Source organism: Rhipicephalus microplus, chromosome 3 (genome assembly GCF_043290135.1).
Source record: "Rhipicephalus microplus isolate Deutch F79 chromosome 3, USDA_Rmic, whole genome shotgun sequence".
Lineage (NCBI taxonomy): Eukaryota > Metazoa > Arthropoda > Arachnida > Ixodida > Ixodidae > Rhipicephalus > Rhipicephalus microplus.
In genome coordinates, this window is record NC_134702.1 from 53,340,083 (window position 1) to 53,356,625 (window position 16,543).

The 16,543-nt window shown below is 44.3% G+C and overlaps 1 protein-coding gene across 3 annotated transcripts in view; it reads left to right on the forward strand.

The window, feature by feature from the left end:
- The window catches only part of LOC119174441 (uncharacterized), a 113,620-nt gene that overhangs the window by 34,253 nt on the left and 62,824 nt on the right, over nt 1–16,543 (forward strand). For all 3 annotated transcript variants that reach the window (XM_075889574.1, XM_075889573.1, XM_037425337.2), the window contains exons 5-10: nt 6,419–6,528; nt 7,097–7,650; nt 8,235–8,335; nt 9,503–9,776; nt 11,922–12,075; nt 15,090–15,240. In XM_075889574.1, the coding sequence (XP_075745689.1) occupies nt 6,419–6,528; nt 7,097–7,650; nt 8,235–8,335; nt 9,503–9,776; nt 11,922–12,075; nt 15,090–15,240 (1,344 nt within the window). The remainder of the gene's footprint in view (nt 1–6,418; nt 6,529–7,096; nt 7,651–8,234; nt 8,336–9,502; nt 9,777–11,921; nt 12,076–15,089; nt 15,241–16,543) is intronic.

A 16,543-nucleotide genomic window follows, 5' to 3' on the forward strand; every position in this document is an offset into this window, starting at 1 on the left:
TGGCCGCTTCCACATTAGGAATGAAAGACCTAGCTGTTGTGTTCTGGGTTTTCAGTTTCACTTTCGGAATGACATGTGAGGATGCCAGGGGGTGCCGCTCTGGCATCCAGGATTTCAAGGCGACTGTAAAATAAAACCAGTGTGTGTTGGGTAACCGTGAAGTGCGGTTGTTGTTCTTCTCTACGGCGCTTCGCGCCAACCCGCGTGTTTGGGCTGGTCGGCGTCCCCGCCGGTCGCGTACGTCTCCGTCGGCCGTCTTCTTCTTCTGCTTCGTCGGGACCAGCCAGCCCCCAACACAGCAATGGCGACGAGGACGTGTAAGAACCCATTTCGTTCTCCGTGTTCGTCTTTTTCTTACTTCTAATGGACCAACCTTAGACGCTCTTTGTTCTCAGCAAGGTGGCTGCTGCGTGCTGCGTCGCTTTATTTCTTCTTCATTCAGCTACGCCGCCTCTGCCTTCGTCTTCAAACAGTGTACTGGCATCATTTTCTTCTCGTCTGCACCTCTCCATTCTTCTTGCTTGAAATGGCGTCTCTTATTCCACCTCCCCTATTTCTTCATTCGCCCGGAGACTCGCCACTTCCGTGGGTGGACTGGAAATTGGTGTTTCAGGCTTACGCAGACGCGGCCGGGGAGGACGCCAGCAAGCCCGAGCGTCGCAAGGCCCTGCTGCTCAACGCGTTGGGCCCTGCCGGGTTAAAGCTCTTCTATACTTTGGATGCCACCAACGCGTTGCCGACGCCAGCGTCGGGCGATGCCTTCAAGAATGCTGTTGCTCTTTTCGATGAGCATTTTAAAGATGTCTCGTGCGATTATCTCGCACGCGTAAAATTCCAAGAAAGGCGACAATTGCCTGGCGAGCCAGTCACCGAGTTCATTACTTCTCTTCGAACGCCGCGTCGTGCGGCTTCGGCGCGCTCGAGGACGATATGATCCGCCATCAGCTTTTCACCGAGGTAGCCTCGCAAAACGTCCGCTGCCACATGCTTCAAAAGGGCTCCTCGATTTCATTATCCGAAGCCCTCTCGATTGCGCGAGAGGACGAGCTTATTCGCTCCCAGTTGGAGCAATTCGCTCCGCATTCAGTGCAGCAACTTTCTGCTGCGGAGGGCCAAGGCGGCGGCTCTTTGTTTCACGGGACGCGTCAACATGGCGGCCGTTCGTCTCGGCGTGGCGGCCAACATAGACGTCCGCCTGCACAGTCCTTCCGTGGCGGCCAACATGGCAGCCTCTCTGCGTCGCGGGGGCGAGGAAGCCGGCAATATGGCGACCCCATTCCGCCAAATTCTGGTTTTCAGGAACAGCACCGAGCTCCTAACTCGCATTCGCAATTTTCTCCAAGCGCAACCGCGTATTGCTTTCGTTGCGGGTCGGCTCGGCATTTAGCCAATTTTGCGCAGTGTCCCGCGAGAAACCACACTTGTCTTGCGTGCGGGAAAATCGGACATTTTCAGTCCGTATGCAATTCCCGTCCAGCAAATCTTCCTGAACCAGTTTCTTCGTCCGCTCCTTCGAGCACTGCACAGACCAATACGGTCACTGTTTTAAATGTGGATGGCCTCCACACTACGTCTGAGCCCAGCATCGTAGCTTCAGTGGGCCATGTTCTCTTGTCATTTCTCATGGACACTGGTGCCTCAGTCTCTTTAATCAGTGCCGCTGACTTTCATAGTCATTTTTCCAACATTCGGCCTTTGCCTTCACGCGTCGTTCTACAAACATATTCCAAGGAAACGATGAAACGATTGATATATTAGGTCATTTTACAGCTCAGGTCTCCTATCGCAGTCGCACTGCTTCCATTACTTTTTATGTAACTGTCAATGGCAGCTCGCTTTTGGGACGTGATGCCATCAGGGCTTTGTCCATCAACATCGTCGGTGCGTCTATGACGTGTGCTCAAGTCGACATCCAAGATGATCTTCCGGCCAACGCGCCTTCTAAATTCTACCACCTGTTCACCCGTGAACTGGGTTGTGTGCGCGGTTTTGTGCATAAAGTGATACGTCGACCAGGTGTGTGCCCTGTGCGTGCCAAGCTGCGCCGCATTCCTCTTCTTCTCCGTGAGCAAGTCTCTGCGGAACTGTCTCGCCTTCAAGCCAGCGGAATCATCAAGCCTGTCTCTGCTTTCGACTGGGTTTCTCCACTGGTCGTCGTCAAGAAAAAAGATGGATCCCTTCAACTATGCACCGACTTACGAAAACCGAACAAGGCGATCGTCGTAGATGGTTTTCCACTTCCTCACATTGAAGAACTGCTTCATCAGCTCTCCGGAGCGGTATGTTTCTCCAAGCTGGACCTCCCGTCCGCTTATCACCAAGTTGAGCTTTCTGAGTGCAGTAGAGACTTAACCACTTTTGTATCGCACGAAGGCTTGTTTCTGTTTCGCTGCGTGTGTTTCGGGCTTGCATCTGCCCCTGCAGTGTTTCAGAAAATGATGTTCATTATTCTTAACGGTTACAATAGCGCCCTTTGTTACTTGGATGACATTTTGGTGTGGAGACGTACTCGCGAAGAGCATGATGCTAACTTGCGTACTGTTCTCAACCGTATCAGTGAATGTGGTATGAAACTTAATGACAAGTGCATTTTTTCTGTGAATGAGTTACAATTTCTAGGACATAATGTCAGTTCCCACGGCTTGACACCTGTTGAATCTAAAGTTCAGGCCATTGTCAATGCTTCACGGCCTACTGATGTCAAAACCTTGCAATCTTTTTTAGGTCTTGTTGGTTATTATGCCAAGTTTGTCCCTCACTATGCTGATGTTGTTGAACCACTGCGTACTCTACTTCGACAAGCACAGCCTTTTAACTGGTCAGCTGAAGCTGAGCAGAGCTTCATTTGAGTTAAGTCAATACTGGCCTCAAAGCCAGCTGTTAGTATTTTCAATGAGAAGCTTCCCATCGTCATCACGACGGATGCGTCCGATGTTGGACTGGGAGCAGTGTTTCAACAACTCGGAGGTGATCAGCTGATCACTATCGCCTTTGCATCTCGTGCGTTGACCCCTGCTGAACGCAGATATTCAGTAGGAAAGCGTGAAGCTCTCGCGTGTCTTTTTGCCTGTGAGAAATGGCATGTTTACTTGTGGGGCAGGCACTTCACATTATGTACAGATCAACAGATCACCAAGCACTAGTTGCTCTTCTTTCTGCAGGATCCGAAGGCCGCCGCCCCATTCGCATTTCCCGTTGGTGTGCCAAACTCATGTATTATAATTTCAGTGTTCAATATTGTAAGGGTTCTAATAACGTGGTTGCTGATGCACTGTCGCGCCTTCCTCTTCAGATACCGGTTACTGAAGAGCGGGATGAGGAAGTTGTTTCATTAGTTACTTCCTGCATTACTAAAACTGAGCTTCAGGCAGCTAGAGCTGCAGATTCCACTTTGTCTCAAGTTCTCAAATATTTACGTGAAGGATGGCCTTCCAAATGTGCTCTTTCTTCTGAATTCTTGCCTTATTTCGCAGTCCGACAGGAACTGTCTTGTGTCGAGGACTTGCTTTTCTGCGATGAACGCGTCATTACCCCTGCTTCTTTCCGTAACACGCTAATACAGCTTGCCCATGAGGCCCATCCAGGCATTGTCCGCACCAAACAGAATCTCCGAGACAGGTACTGGTGGCCAGCCTGAGACAAGCAGGTCGAGCATGCAGTTTACAACTGCCATATATGTCAGGCAGCTGACAAGTCTGCTAAACCTGTATTTTCTTCGTTGCAGCCAGTCCAGTGGCCTGATCGGCCTCGGCAGAAACTCGGCATGGACATCATCGGTCCTTTGCATAACGTTCCGCAAAATGCCCGGTTCATTGTTTCTCTCATTGACTATCATTCCAAATGGCCAGAGCTTTGTTTCACACACACGGTTACTTCTGAGGTCATCATTGAGTTTCTGTCTTCAATCTTCAGCCGGGAAGGTTTTCCTGATGCCATAATTACGGACAATAGTCCACAGTTTCAGTCCCAACACTTCGAGGCTTTTCTTTCACAACGAGGAATTCAGCACTTGAGGTCATCAGTTTTCTATCCCCAATCAAATGTGCAAATCGAGCGCTTTAATCGCGTTCTGAAGGAACATATCCAGATAGCCCAATTAGAGCACCGTCCCCTCAAGCAAGTCTTGACTGAATGTTTAGCTTCGTACAGGTTCACACCACAAGGCACCACTGGAGTGTCTCCTGCTCAACTTCTCCACGGTAGGCAACCGCGAATTGCTCTCGACATAGTCTCTTTGCCTCGTAACATAGCAGTGTCCTCTCCTGATCAAATCCGTACCAAGGTTTTTTTCTCGTCAACAAGCAATGAAAAAGTATGTCGACACCCATCGAGGTGCAAAGCAGTCCAAAGTTCGCACTGGCGATCTAGTCAAGGTTCGTGTGCCAGGCAAGCGCCCCAAGTATCGGGGTCCTTACAAAGTCTTGGGCCAGGTTAGCCCCACTTCGTTTCGCTTGAGTGATGGTAACATCTGGAATGCTTCGCGCCTTGTTATTTTTCATACGGATTCGCCTTCAACACCTAAATGTCTTCCTCATCACGTTCCGTCCGCGCCTTTCAACTATCCATCAGATTATTACATGTGGCCTCCATGTACAGGCATTTCTTCAAGGGGGGAGGAGTTACCAGTCGGTGTCTCTGGTTCAAGTACACCAAGTCTTACGGTTCACTTCGAACCTTCACATACGGCTGAGACCGTGAACCGGACTTCGGTCTGCAAAATTCTTCCAAAGTTCATGCTACGAGCTCTGATGAGACCGCGAATTTCAACGCTCGTTCAGAGCCTTCACAATCTTCTACTGCTCTTGAGGTTTCACATCAGAGCACAAGTGACCAAGGTGCAGAGACCTAATTCTACACCCAAAAGGGCCCTCCCTAAGCGGAAGCGGCAGAAGCCGCGTCGGTTCGCAGACTACGTGATGTAGAACTTTTGTTCATTACTGTTGTGAACATTATTGTTCTGTGAAAAGGTCTAATGCATTCAAATCAATATTGTACTGAGTTGTGTACATTTTTTTTTTCAGTGCATTTTCAGGACTCGTAGTGTGTGAGTTCGGTGTGCCGTGCTCTGAATTTTCATGTGTTCTAACGTTCATCAATCATGTATAAATATAAACAGTGTATAGGTGAACTTCTTTCGAGGAGGGGATGACTGTTGTGTTCTGGGTTTTCGGTTTCGGAATGACATGTGAGGATGCCAGGGGGCGCCGCTCTGGCATCCAGGATTTCAAGGCGACTGTAAAATAAAACCAGTGTGTGTTGGGTAACCGTGGAGTGCGGTTGTTGTTCTTCTCTTCGACGCTTCGTGCCTACCCGCGTGTTCGGGCTGGTCGGCGTCCCCGCCAGCCGCGTACGTCTCCGTCGTCTGTCTTCTTCTTCAGCTTCGTCGGGACCAGCCAGCCCCCAACACAGCACTAGCCTTTTGGCTTTTGTGTTACTGCCCGTTGACACCTTTTGTGTTACTGCCCAACATACGCAAATGAGCGGCTTCACCTGTGCGCTGTTCTAAATCAACTGGACGGAAGTGATGTCACTGTTGAGAAAGTATTGGGACCATGCCGCTACCAATCCCAGTTCTGAAAGGCAACGAGAGCACTGTTGCGTTTCCTCAAGGACACCGCTCGATTCGTGTGTGATGTGAAACAGTTACGCATCGGCCCATTCAGAAACCTTTTCCCCTCCTCTATAACTTTCCTTCCTCTTCCACCTGTTGACCAGTGCAGGGTAGCCTACTGGGCTCGGCCCTGGTTAACCTCCCTGCCTTTCTCCTTATTCTCTCTCTCTCTTACCCCTCCAATTTGTGAACACATAGAGTTGTATCTCACCACTCTTCAGTGTTGTCCTTGTCTCTGTGTAATGCAAAGTAATGGCAGATGATGATGAAGAATTATGGCTGGGCCTTTTATGTTAGGGTTGGGTGGCTTTAAACCATCCACTCATTAAGAAATTTGAGTTATGTGACTTCTGCCATTGTTTTACTAATCTATCATGCTATATTACCTCTGTTAACATGATTCCCTTCGCGACATTACGCCTGTATAGGGTCTTTTTTTTTTGTGAAGAGCACCAGTGTGGCTCTGTGGTGGAGTACTTGAATGCCACGTAGAGAGCCTGGTTTCGAATCTCGCTCGGTTCTCAATGTGTGCAATATTTGTTACGAACCCTGGCGGGTGTGGCGAACACCAACCGAATTGGCTGCTGTTGCAATCTTGTAACAGTTTTAGCTTTAAAATAGGCCGTGCTCTCACATGCCAAGCTTTGCTTACCTCCATTTTCTCAATAGTGAAAGGGCTTCAAATGTTTACCTTCACTTTAGCTCTAAATTTTCACTATTTTTGCGAAGAATAATGGTGACTCGTAGAGTGTTTAGGATGCGCTGTTGAGTGTTGTTAAAGTAGCCAATCTCTTTTTGTTATTACAGGTATAATCCTTAAACCAGTTCAGTGTGAGCAGTTCTTCCCCTTCTGCATTGCAAGATTGTGCTGGTTTGGATGGGATGAGCGGGATCGGAGCTTCTGCCACAGTGAACCGGTATGCATGTGCTGACCGTCATATGCTGATCTGCAGGGATTGGAAGTTCTGGGGTAGAGACAAAGTAGGGGACTCGATGTCTGTCATTTGAGCCCTTATAATTTGCGGAAAAAAATTTGACTGTTGTTAATTGAGCAACTGTGACGATGTGCTTACAAGCCACCCCATAAAGGGGGAGTAGCAATCGATTTTGACCTCGTGAGAAATTCAGCACGCATCTAAATTCAAGTATACGCACATCTTGCCATATCCCTGTATCTAAAATTAGTCATCAAGGCTTCAAACGAAACTTAGTGACTTCGTGCATAGCAGTACAATGTCACAGCCTACTATGGTACTACTACGTCATTTGTGACTTATTCCCATAAGCAAAACATATTCTCATTTATGTAGCCAGAGATGCATGACATTAAGCTTGTGATCCAGAGTGCAATGCTGAAATCCTATTATCTGATTGGTTTTCAACATGTTCGTATGAATTTAAAAGTTAGAGCCACCATATCTGCAATGAGCCGCACATTACCTAAGATGCCACATTGTAATCATCCTGTTCGTTACACATCCACAGGTGGAGAAAGCTTATGGTTCAAAAGACACTATCACCGTTTTCGGCTACGCTATGGTCTGTGATCTGGTCATGGCTGTTGTCGTGCTCACAGAAGCCCAAGCAGCACTTATGGGAGGTAGTGAACAGCCAGCTAACTTGGAGACGGCAATCTCGAGACACGCAGGCAATCGCAAAGAGTGTGACGAAATGGTGTGCACCGTAGGCCTGCAAACGTTTGTGCAAAATGAATCTGATGAGACAGTGGTCTTGGAAGAAGGAGCGGTGTGCTGCGAGCTTCCACCGCCATCGCGAGTGAGCTTCATTCTCTTGGGCTCTGCCACTGACAAGGCCATCAAGTACAGCAGTGCTCTGGCACGTGCCAGTCTTCTGCGCCACCACATGCACTCCTGGAGGGACACGGGTGCAGCGCCAAAGGTTTGTGTGGACACCGACGGCGTGTCCGTGTATGGCAAGCTCGCAGATACGACAAATGAAACATGTCTCCTAATTGTAGACAAGAAGACTGTCAGGTTGGACACTGTATTCACAGGCTACTACCAGGCTCACACGTCAAGGTGTGTTCTAATGTTTCACGATTATTGTTTTCACTGTACAGTACTCGCAGATTGAAAGAGGACAATTTATGGCTCTGTAACATACATACTTTCGTTTCCACCTCTGTGAGTGCTGTTCACAATGTGTATGTACACAGTTTTGTGCTCTAAAAAACATTAGGTGTGTTGAAAACATCTATGCTTGTAAATAATCATTTATCTTATATATTTATGCTTTGAAGGCTTTCTATATACTTCAAACGAATCTCATTTACATTGCACAACAAATAGATCCTCTATCGACCCTTAATTTGAGCTCCATAGGGTACACAACGTGTCATGCTCATATTTTTCATACTGCACTGCGTCACAATTATTGCATGTGTGATATTTCAACGATACTGTGACCCATATTACAAGAAGCTAAAAGCGGGCTGACAGATCTAGCCTCTTGAACATTGATCTTTAAATAATTTCTCTGGTGAAGCATATTTCAGCAACTGTACTAAATTATCTACCGCCAGACATTGCTGAAGTTTAACCATGCTCTCTTTCTATACCAAGTTTTCCAGATTTCATAGTCAGATGAATTTCTTATATCCTAGGTCGAGTGGCCGTGATCGAATGTGGTCAACTGGCAATGATAAATGTGAATCGCAAGACCGTCGTACCTTTCATCGCTACATGCAAGGCACTGCTACCATGCGTGAGCTGATTTCAAGAATACTTTTCTTGCTAAACAGTCTGGAATGTCTTTTTACTTCTTGATCTTGAAATGTGTCTCACCGAGCACATGACAAAAATTGCCAGCATGTTTAAATGCCGTTCCAGTGTTCGAACTTTCATGTTGCTAACGATGTCGACATCAGTTAGTGGTCGACAGTCCCTTGCACTGTCATAGGCACTGACGAAAATTCTCTAGATAGAGAGAAAAACAGGAGCACATTACCTAGTGAATTTCTCGTATTTTCATCGTTTTAGTAAATACTGCATGCACACATGAAGGAGCATTTAAGGAGGCCAAGTTAACCAAAGCAGCATATTTTTGTATCAATACAAGTAACACTTTTTTTAAAATATGGCAATACTACATGATTTCTTGCTGGTGCCTTCCAGTACACTCAAAGTAAGCCCAAGGTTGTATGTATAACTGAGGTTAAACTAGTACTATTCGACTACTCATGAAAAAAAAAATTATACACTATAACTTACAAGGGTTATCCCTATTCAGTGACAAGATTGCGTTAAGTTTTACAATATTGATAGAATGTGAAATGTCGTAAATGACAATGGTGGAAGCTTTTGCATGGTACTTTACAATTCTGATCCCCGCTTAATTACTATACACTCATGGCCGATACAACTTGCCGTTCATTTTGTATAGTTGAGGCCGTTCACTGGCACATGGCAGTGGTCACTGTGGTTTTCAATACGGGTCGTCGAAGATGCGCACCAATAACATTCGCTGTGTTCGACAGTGATGCTATTGTGGAACCAATTCATGGAATTCATGGAATTCATGGAATTTTCACTGATCACACTGTGTGACACGTAGTGTATCAAAACTATGCACAGTATAGGCAGGGTGCCATATATGAGACACTTTAGAGACACTTGGGCTGAGTGTGGCAGAGGCCTGCATTTCTCTTTTTTTTATTTTATCATAAATGAATAAATAATGTGAATGATATTCTGCATGAGCAGTTTGTTTCACATTTTTTTTTTTTGCTTGTAGCGAATAAGAAGCCATTGTCTCTTTGAGGCTGCAGTGCCATGTTTTGTATTTCCATAGCTGCATTAGCCCTTAATGAATATAATTTATGGGAACAACAATTTTTTTTTTCTTTTTCTGCATTATGACCCTGGTGTACAGCGACACCTCCCAGAAAACCCAACTGCTATTCAGCTGACGTCGTCCAGCGAGTGCTGGACTCTGTGGATGCTCCTTGTCTCAAGCACGGTGGGACTCAGCATTTTCTGCGCTACCACGGGCGCCTCCTTGTGATGGTTCGTGGCCCTCCTGGCTCAGGCAAGGACATTGTAGCGGCAAGGCTGGGAGAACTGTACACGAGCAGCAGCAAACAAACTGCTTTGTCAGAACCTTCCAAGCCCACAACTACATCTGTGCCACTGGGCGACCTAAACAAGTGAGCTTGGCTATGTTCACCAATGGTCTCGGGTAACCTTCTGTCTCGGCTAGAGTTGTGACTTTGAACCACAACGTTTAAAAGTTGCCTCTGCTTAGCGTCGCAATGCGTGTTTCAATGCCTGTGGCGATGGTGAGTGTAGGTAAGTGATCGCAGTCAAATAAAGCTGCCTGTAGGGGTCAGAGATTTATGTAATGAATTTTTGGATACATTGGAAACTTGTGATGTAACATAATTAAGGGTAGCGCTTTTATATCTCATGTACTTGACTTTCTTTCTTTTTTTTTTTTTGCAGTGCTTCATGTATAACATAGACAAGTCAATTATGCGTTATTCTTTTGACATGCTTAATAATATGTCCTTTATCATTATTGCTTTTTATCAATATTTTATGTAACCCTCCTGTGACTATAGTAAACTTTTACAGGATGTTTCAAGAAACCTGTCTACTATTGAAAATTACAAAAAGGAGGTATTTGCATGATACCTGCACTGTTCCTTTTACTGTGACAGAATGCATCTTCAGATGCGTGTGAACATTAATTATGGTAGTAATTATAGGAATTAATGCCATTATTTTTTAACTAGTGGAAATATTTGGTTAAATCAAATAGGCAAATTCAAGTCCTTCATGCAAGCAGCCCATAGCCACTTTGAAATTTCTGAAAGCCAGCCACTAGTAATCGCTGCGGGGTGACGAAATTGGGCTAATTTAGCAGGCCAAACTCAAACTGACACACCGAACAGCGCATCTATCATTCACTTCGAAAACTCGCTCATTGACGACACCGTTTTTCTTGCCGTTATTAACTGTCGATCTACATACATACATACCGTTCTTAAACTACATACTTTATTTTGTGGCAACGCTTTCCTGCCATATAGCCACTTATCGACACTTGCTTATCCTCCTCCCCCGATGCAAGGAAAATTGTGTGTTCACTGAAGGTGCTTTCGGCGTTTAAATCTTCAGCACCTTTTTCCAAATGGACTTTTGCAAGTTGCTCAGTCCTGATAAGTGAGCAGTGGCAAAGCGCAAGTATTTTTATTTTACAGCGAAAGCTGTTGTGCGATCACAATGAGGGTCGTTTGGGCTATAGTTGTGCACAGCTTCTAGTGTTCGTAACCACTATTACTGGAAGTAAAGAGAAAAGTAAACAAAGAAGGCCAGGGACACAATGGGATTTGAACCCGGGTCCCCTGCATGTTAGCCTAGTATTTTACCACAGACTATCCCCAGTACTTGAAACTCTGTAGCGAACTTGCTTCTAAGCAGGCTTGAAGCCGGGAAAGAAATCGCGTTAATATCAGAAATAAAGTGTTTTACAACAGCAATAGAACAACCAGGCGTCGCACAATGCGAATCGTGTAACGAGTGGGTTGTCGTGTGCTCCACACGACAACCCACTTATTACAAAAGTTTCAGGCATGATTCTTCTTCGTCGTCAGCCACAGCATCAAAAAGTTGCACAAAACTCCTTGCAAATATGTAGTGGGTACCACACTTCTCCAAAGAATGACGAAGGATGGCATAGTGAATGCCTCCATACTAGTACACAAAAAGTATGGTGATTTATGGCATGATGGGTACCCTAAAAGTGTACTTGGAGCAGTTACCCAAAGAGTGTTTAAAAAAGGCTCTGAAAAGCCGCTGTACAACTTTTGCTGTGACTGTGATGCACGTTCCGTGCAGGCCTGGTGGTTTTTTACATGCAAAAAATCTTGGAGAGTGTTCTGCTTCTGGAGGAATGGGTCATAGAGTACTAATTAAGCGAGTTTTTCTGCATCATATATGCTACGATAATGATAATTGGAAAGGTTGGTAGGCACACAACATAATAGGTGTGCTTGCATCATAGTGACTGGAGTTCAAAATTTTGAGCTTGAGAAATGAGCTCTTGAGAAGGGCATTTTCACTAGTCGAGGCCCTCGCTTGGTATTTATAAGCAATCAAGATTAACTTTGTGACTCCCTCATATGGTGTCTTTATGATGGCTCCATTGATGCCTGTGAATCCTGGCAAGAACATATATTTAGACTACGAAAAAGAAGACAAGACTAATCCTATGTGATTTGTATTTTTGTTCATTTTATTTTGCATTTTAGCACGTTAATATAATTTCTTCTTATTTTTCTTATTTTCAGAATGGAAGATTGTATGAAGGGTAATGCACCCATGCTGTATTATTACACAGAAACCTTAGTTTTGCATATTACAAGATATCTGGCCCTGGCATCGAAGTATGGATACACGGTCATTATCATCGACATGCCACATAAGGACGCCTCCGAATCCAAGGTAATTATAGAGGGTGCAAGCTCCATTCATCTACATTAACAAGTTGCAGGAAATTGTCTGAAAGCAACCTTGCAAAAAAGGGGGGGGGGGACGCAGAGTGTTCGCATGTAATTCGGCCTACCTACACTCTGACAACTTAGTGATAAAAGTGAACTACTACTTCCTCATGCCAGCAGTTCCCACTGGCATCATGAATCCTTTAAGTGCAGTCAGCTATAAGTAAAGCCTGAAGAGGAAAATTGAATTTTCGTGAGAATTCTTACTATGCGGTATTTGAGTAGACTTGTGTCGATACGGAAACAGTAGTAATTTATTATAAGTAGGGGTGCGCGAATATTGGACGTTTCGAGTAAATTTCGAATAGTGCTTGTGCTGAAATTTTTACTATTCGAACTTCCCAGAAACATGCGCAGTCAAAGTCCGACTGAAAAAGACCCCTTCATGTTTTTAAAATGCTTCACCTCACTACTTCTCATATTTTGGCAAAGCTGTCTTTCAAGTTCCACTACGATTGAACTTTTCAAAGTTAGTTGACGTCTAATTAAAAAAGACTCCGTCAGATTTTAAGCATGCTTAACCTCATTACATCTTCATATTCCTCAAAGCTGCCTATCAGGCTCCGCTACGGTCACACTTCCCTGACACGTACAATCCGCCTTTTTCACAAAAGAATGGCGCATGCGGAAAAGTCACAAAACCCCTTTTCACTTTGGAGGCTTTGCTTCTGGCAGTACCGGTTCTCCCGGCCCTTACTACAGCCCTATCTATAATACGGGCTTATGCTGTCCTATAGAGGGCAGCACATGAAAATAAAAGGAGGTGGATTGTCTGATAATTAATGGCTGCTTCAATTTTTTTAATGCTTGACCTTACTACATTCTCGGATGCTGTCTTCCAGGCTTCATTACGGGTGTAAATGTTTGGCTCAAAAAAGCGCTGATTCCAACATAAAGATTCTAACAAAACTTTGAATGTTCCTGTATTGACGTCCACGAGGCACATTTTGAACTCCTAGCTTAATGATAGCACAGCCTTGTCTGCCACATAGTTGGGCTTCCACACAAGTTGAAAGAAGGGAAGAGGCTGAGGAAATGGCATCTTTGCCTTACCCATGTAGAGTTTTGCTGGCAACACTTTGATTGCATCAAATCATGTACTAATACAATTTGGCCTCCCCATTGCCTCATTTTTGATAAGACAACTATGAAATACCATCCCACCAGTGCTCCATTAGGCTGGTGAATATAAATACTCGTATTACTACATCTCAGAAGAGTAGCCTTAGGAACCTCTTCAACTTTCCCCCCCCACAATTTTACTTCAAACTATTCGAAAGATATTCTAGAAATATATATTTTTATTTTTAGAAATAAAAATAGAAATGTTTTTAGAAATAGAAATATATTCTCTTTGCACTCACACTTCAATATTCAAACTCACTTTGCACCCAAATTTTTTCTATTCGCACAGCTCTAATTATAAGTACACACTTGTCATTACTTCACATTTGCCGATGCGGTGGCCTAGTAATTACGGTACCTGGTTGCTGACCCAAAAGATGGGAGCCAAATGCCAGTTATGGTACGCATGTTTTTATGGAAACTATATGCTAGAAGGCCATGTGCTATATGTGATGACGATTTACGTTAAAGAACTTCAGGTAGTCAAAATTATTCAAAGCATTGTGATGTGTCTTGTAGACTGTGATGCTTTGGGATGTTTAACCTCACCTAAACGAAACTTCCTCATATAATGGTGAGAAATTTTTAGATTTACTTTTTACTTTATTTCAAAGTTAGACCACAGTGTAGTTACGTTACGATCGAATTTAGACTCTGAAGTTCGTCATTTTGCAGCGAGTTCGCTTATTGACAGGAGAGCTAGTGTTAGCTTTCTTCTATGTCCATTACAAAAGCTTTTCACTATTTAAACATTGCATAGCCAGTAATCCAAAAGACTGGTTGCATTTTAAAATGCTAATGGCATTGTGTGGAACCAGAAGCAAACTTGCAAAGTCTACTGTAACAGTACTGGATCAATGCAGTGAGAAGAAGTAGAAGGTGGCAGCCTTCGGTAAAGTGCACAGTATCTACAATAGCAGCCTGCATCATCAGATAGCAGTAGTCATCAAGTACTTATAAAATGCTTGCCAAACGCATCTGATGCTCCTTACCCATTATGAGAAAAAAGGGGACTGCGTTACTAAGCCAGCACTTACACATGTGTGCATGTTTTATCAGTTTGCTTGTTCCAATCTGGATTTTATTATGATAGCAATTATATGGACACTCTTTGCTGGATGTCGCCACCAAAGTAAGCGTCGATGTCATGCATTCTATATGTATATGTATCTGATTATATGAATATGCACGAAAGAAAAAAAATCCCAGAAAAAAAGACTCCGGATCGTGGAATTGAACGTGGCACTTCTGCGCCGCGATTGCGAGGCGTTAACCACTGAGCCACTGAGAGTTACCTCCTTCAACGTTCAAACAGCAAGCTATTCATATCTACCACTTACCGCTGTTGGTGGGTATTTCGGAGGGAACTATCGTGTTTTCAGCATTATCAGCAAGATGGAGCAGTGAGCGCGCGGCAGCTCTCATCTCTCACGCGTATACTTTGGCCCGCGTAGAGAATAAGGGGGTGGCAGCTCGATCGTGCGCCCTAATCTTGCAGCGGGGAGAATAGCAAGTCTTGGATAGCCTTTGAGTTCCGTCAGAACGATTTTGTTGTAGTTACCAGGCGCACAAAGCTCACTGCAATCGTTGCACAGCCTCCGTTTGCGAAAAGGGCGCACTTTTTAGACACAGCGAAGTAACAACCGAGAAACTTATTCGCGTTCATCTGTACCTGTGAGAATGCTTTGTGTGTCCTTTGTGCATGATAAACGCGGGGCACGTTTCAATATGCTTGCCATTCTGCGTGTGACCTTTTAATTTTTTGCTATCGCATTCATTGCTTTGTCTTTGCGGCAAAGCTATGACTTTTTTTTATTTATGCCGACTGTTCAGGCTCCGTACAAAGCCATGGGCGAGTCAAACGAGAAGATTCAGTGGGAGGAGGTGCATCCCTTCGCCACAGGATGGTCTCCAAGGCCCAAAGATGCAGCACAGCTCCTGCAGCGTTTCCGGCAGATAAGAAACATCCTGAAGAATGAGGACTGTGAGTGTATTTCTACGACTGGTAGACAGTGCTTGATGGGTGTGATGAAACAGCACATCAGAGGTCCAGCATACCTCCCTCTTTCTATAAAAGAGGAGGCACCTCCTCTGATTGCAAGGGGGTACCAAGGTTGACTACGCTGCCTCGACTGTGCATTTTTTGGCAGGGTTGCATGCGTCAGCAGTCCCAAGGGCAAGCATGGCGGCATTTTAGGAGTCTTTATTGTAAAGATGCAAAATGAAAACACATGGCATATATGCAGATTTGACATACCTGCCAACTCTCTAACTTTGCAAAGTAGCACTATTTCTGGAACTTTGGCAGTGTTTCGTTAGACTCCGTGAAAAGTAAGTTCGGCAAAAAATTTGCTGATTGGTTTAAACACATATCTCTTCAAGTCCTACATAGTGAGATTATTAAGGCAAAAGCATGAAGTGCTGCGTGAGAAGTGGTATAATGTGACAGTTCAGACGCAGCAGCAACACATGTGAGGCAAAAAAATATAAATGTCATCATCAGCCACAGCATCAACAAAGACACTGGAATTGAAAAAGCACTGTGCAGTACAAAAACTAACCTGACATCTCTCGCTCCCATAATGATGATGGTGGTGGTAGATTAAAGTATAAAAAGGCATATAGAGTCATTTTGATATAATATAAACAGACTTCTTATTTATAAAACACTGATAAAAACTTGTAAGGTTTCATAATGTCTGTCTAGAGGACATAAATAAAAGCTGATAAAGTTTGAAAGGAAGAGGTTAATCGCAAAGTGAAGTCATTGCCTAAAGGCTTTTCTAGTCTCATCTTAGCAATCGATAACTGTTCCCAAGGAGTATTTTCCTAAATCGGTTTGTGAAGCTAAAAAAATTGCCGTTAGTAAGGCCGCTAAGGATGGTGACCATCTAAAGAAGCCTTGTTTATAACCTTGCGCTGCTGCAAGCTTATTGGCGGCTGTTTGCTTGCTTTACTTAAAAGTGAATCATCATTAATAGTGGTTGTGTGTGTGTGTCATCAAATGTGCATAGCCAAGACGTTCCTTTAAGAACTGTACATTTTCTTTTTCTGTTAGGGCAAGTTGCTTGATTAAAAAGTTGCCTTTTATGATGCAGGATTAAAACTGGTTTGCTAAGTTGGTAATATCTCCATGTTGAACCCCAAACTGGTAATATTTTTTTTTCATCTGTGATGTTTTTTTTAAACAACTTTTTACGCTACTTTTGGGTGAATGGCTTTCAGTTGCATGAACTACAACTCATATTCCTATCATATGAACTAGGTAGAAGTTTTAAATGTCCCTA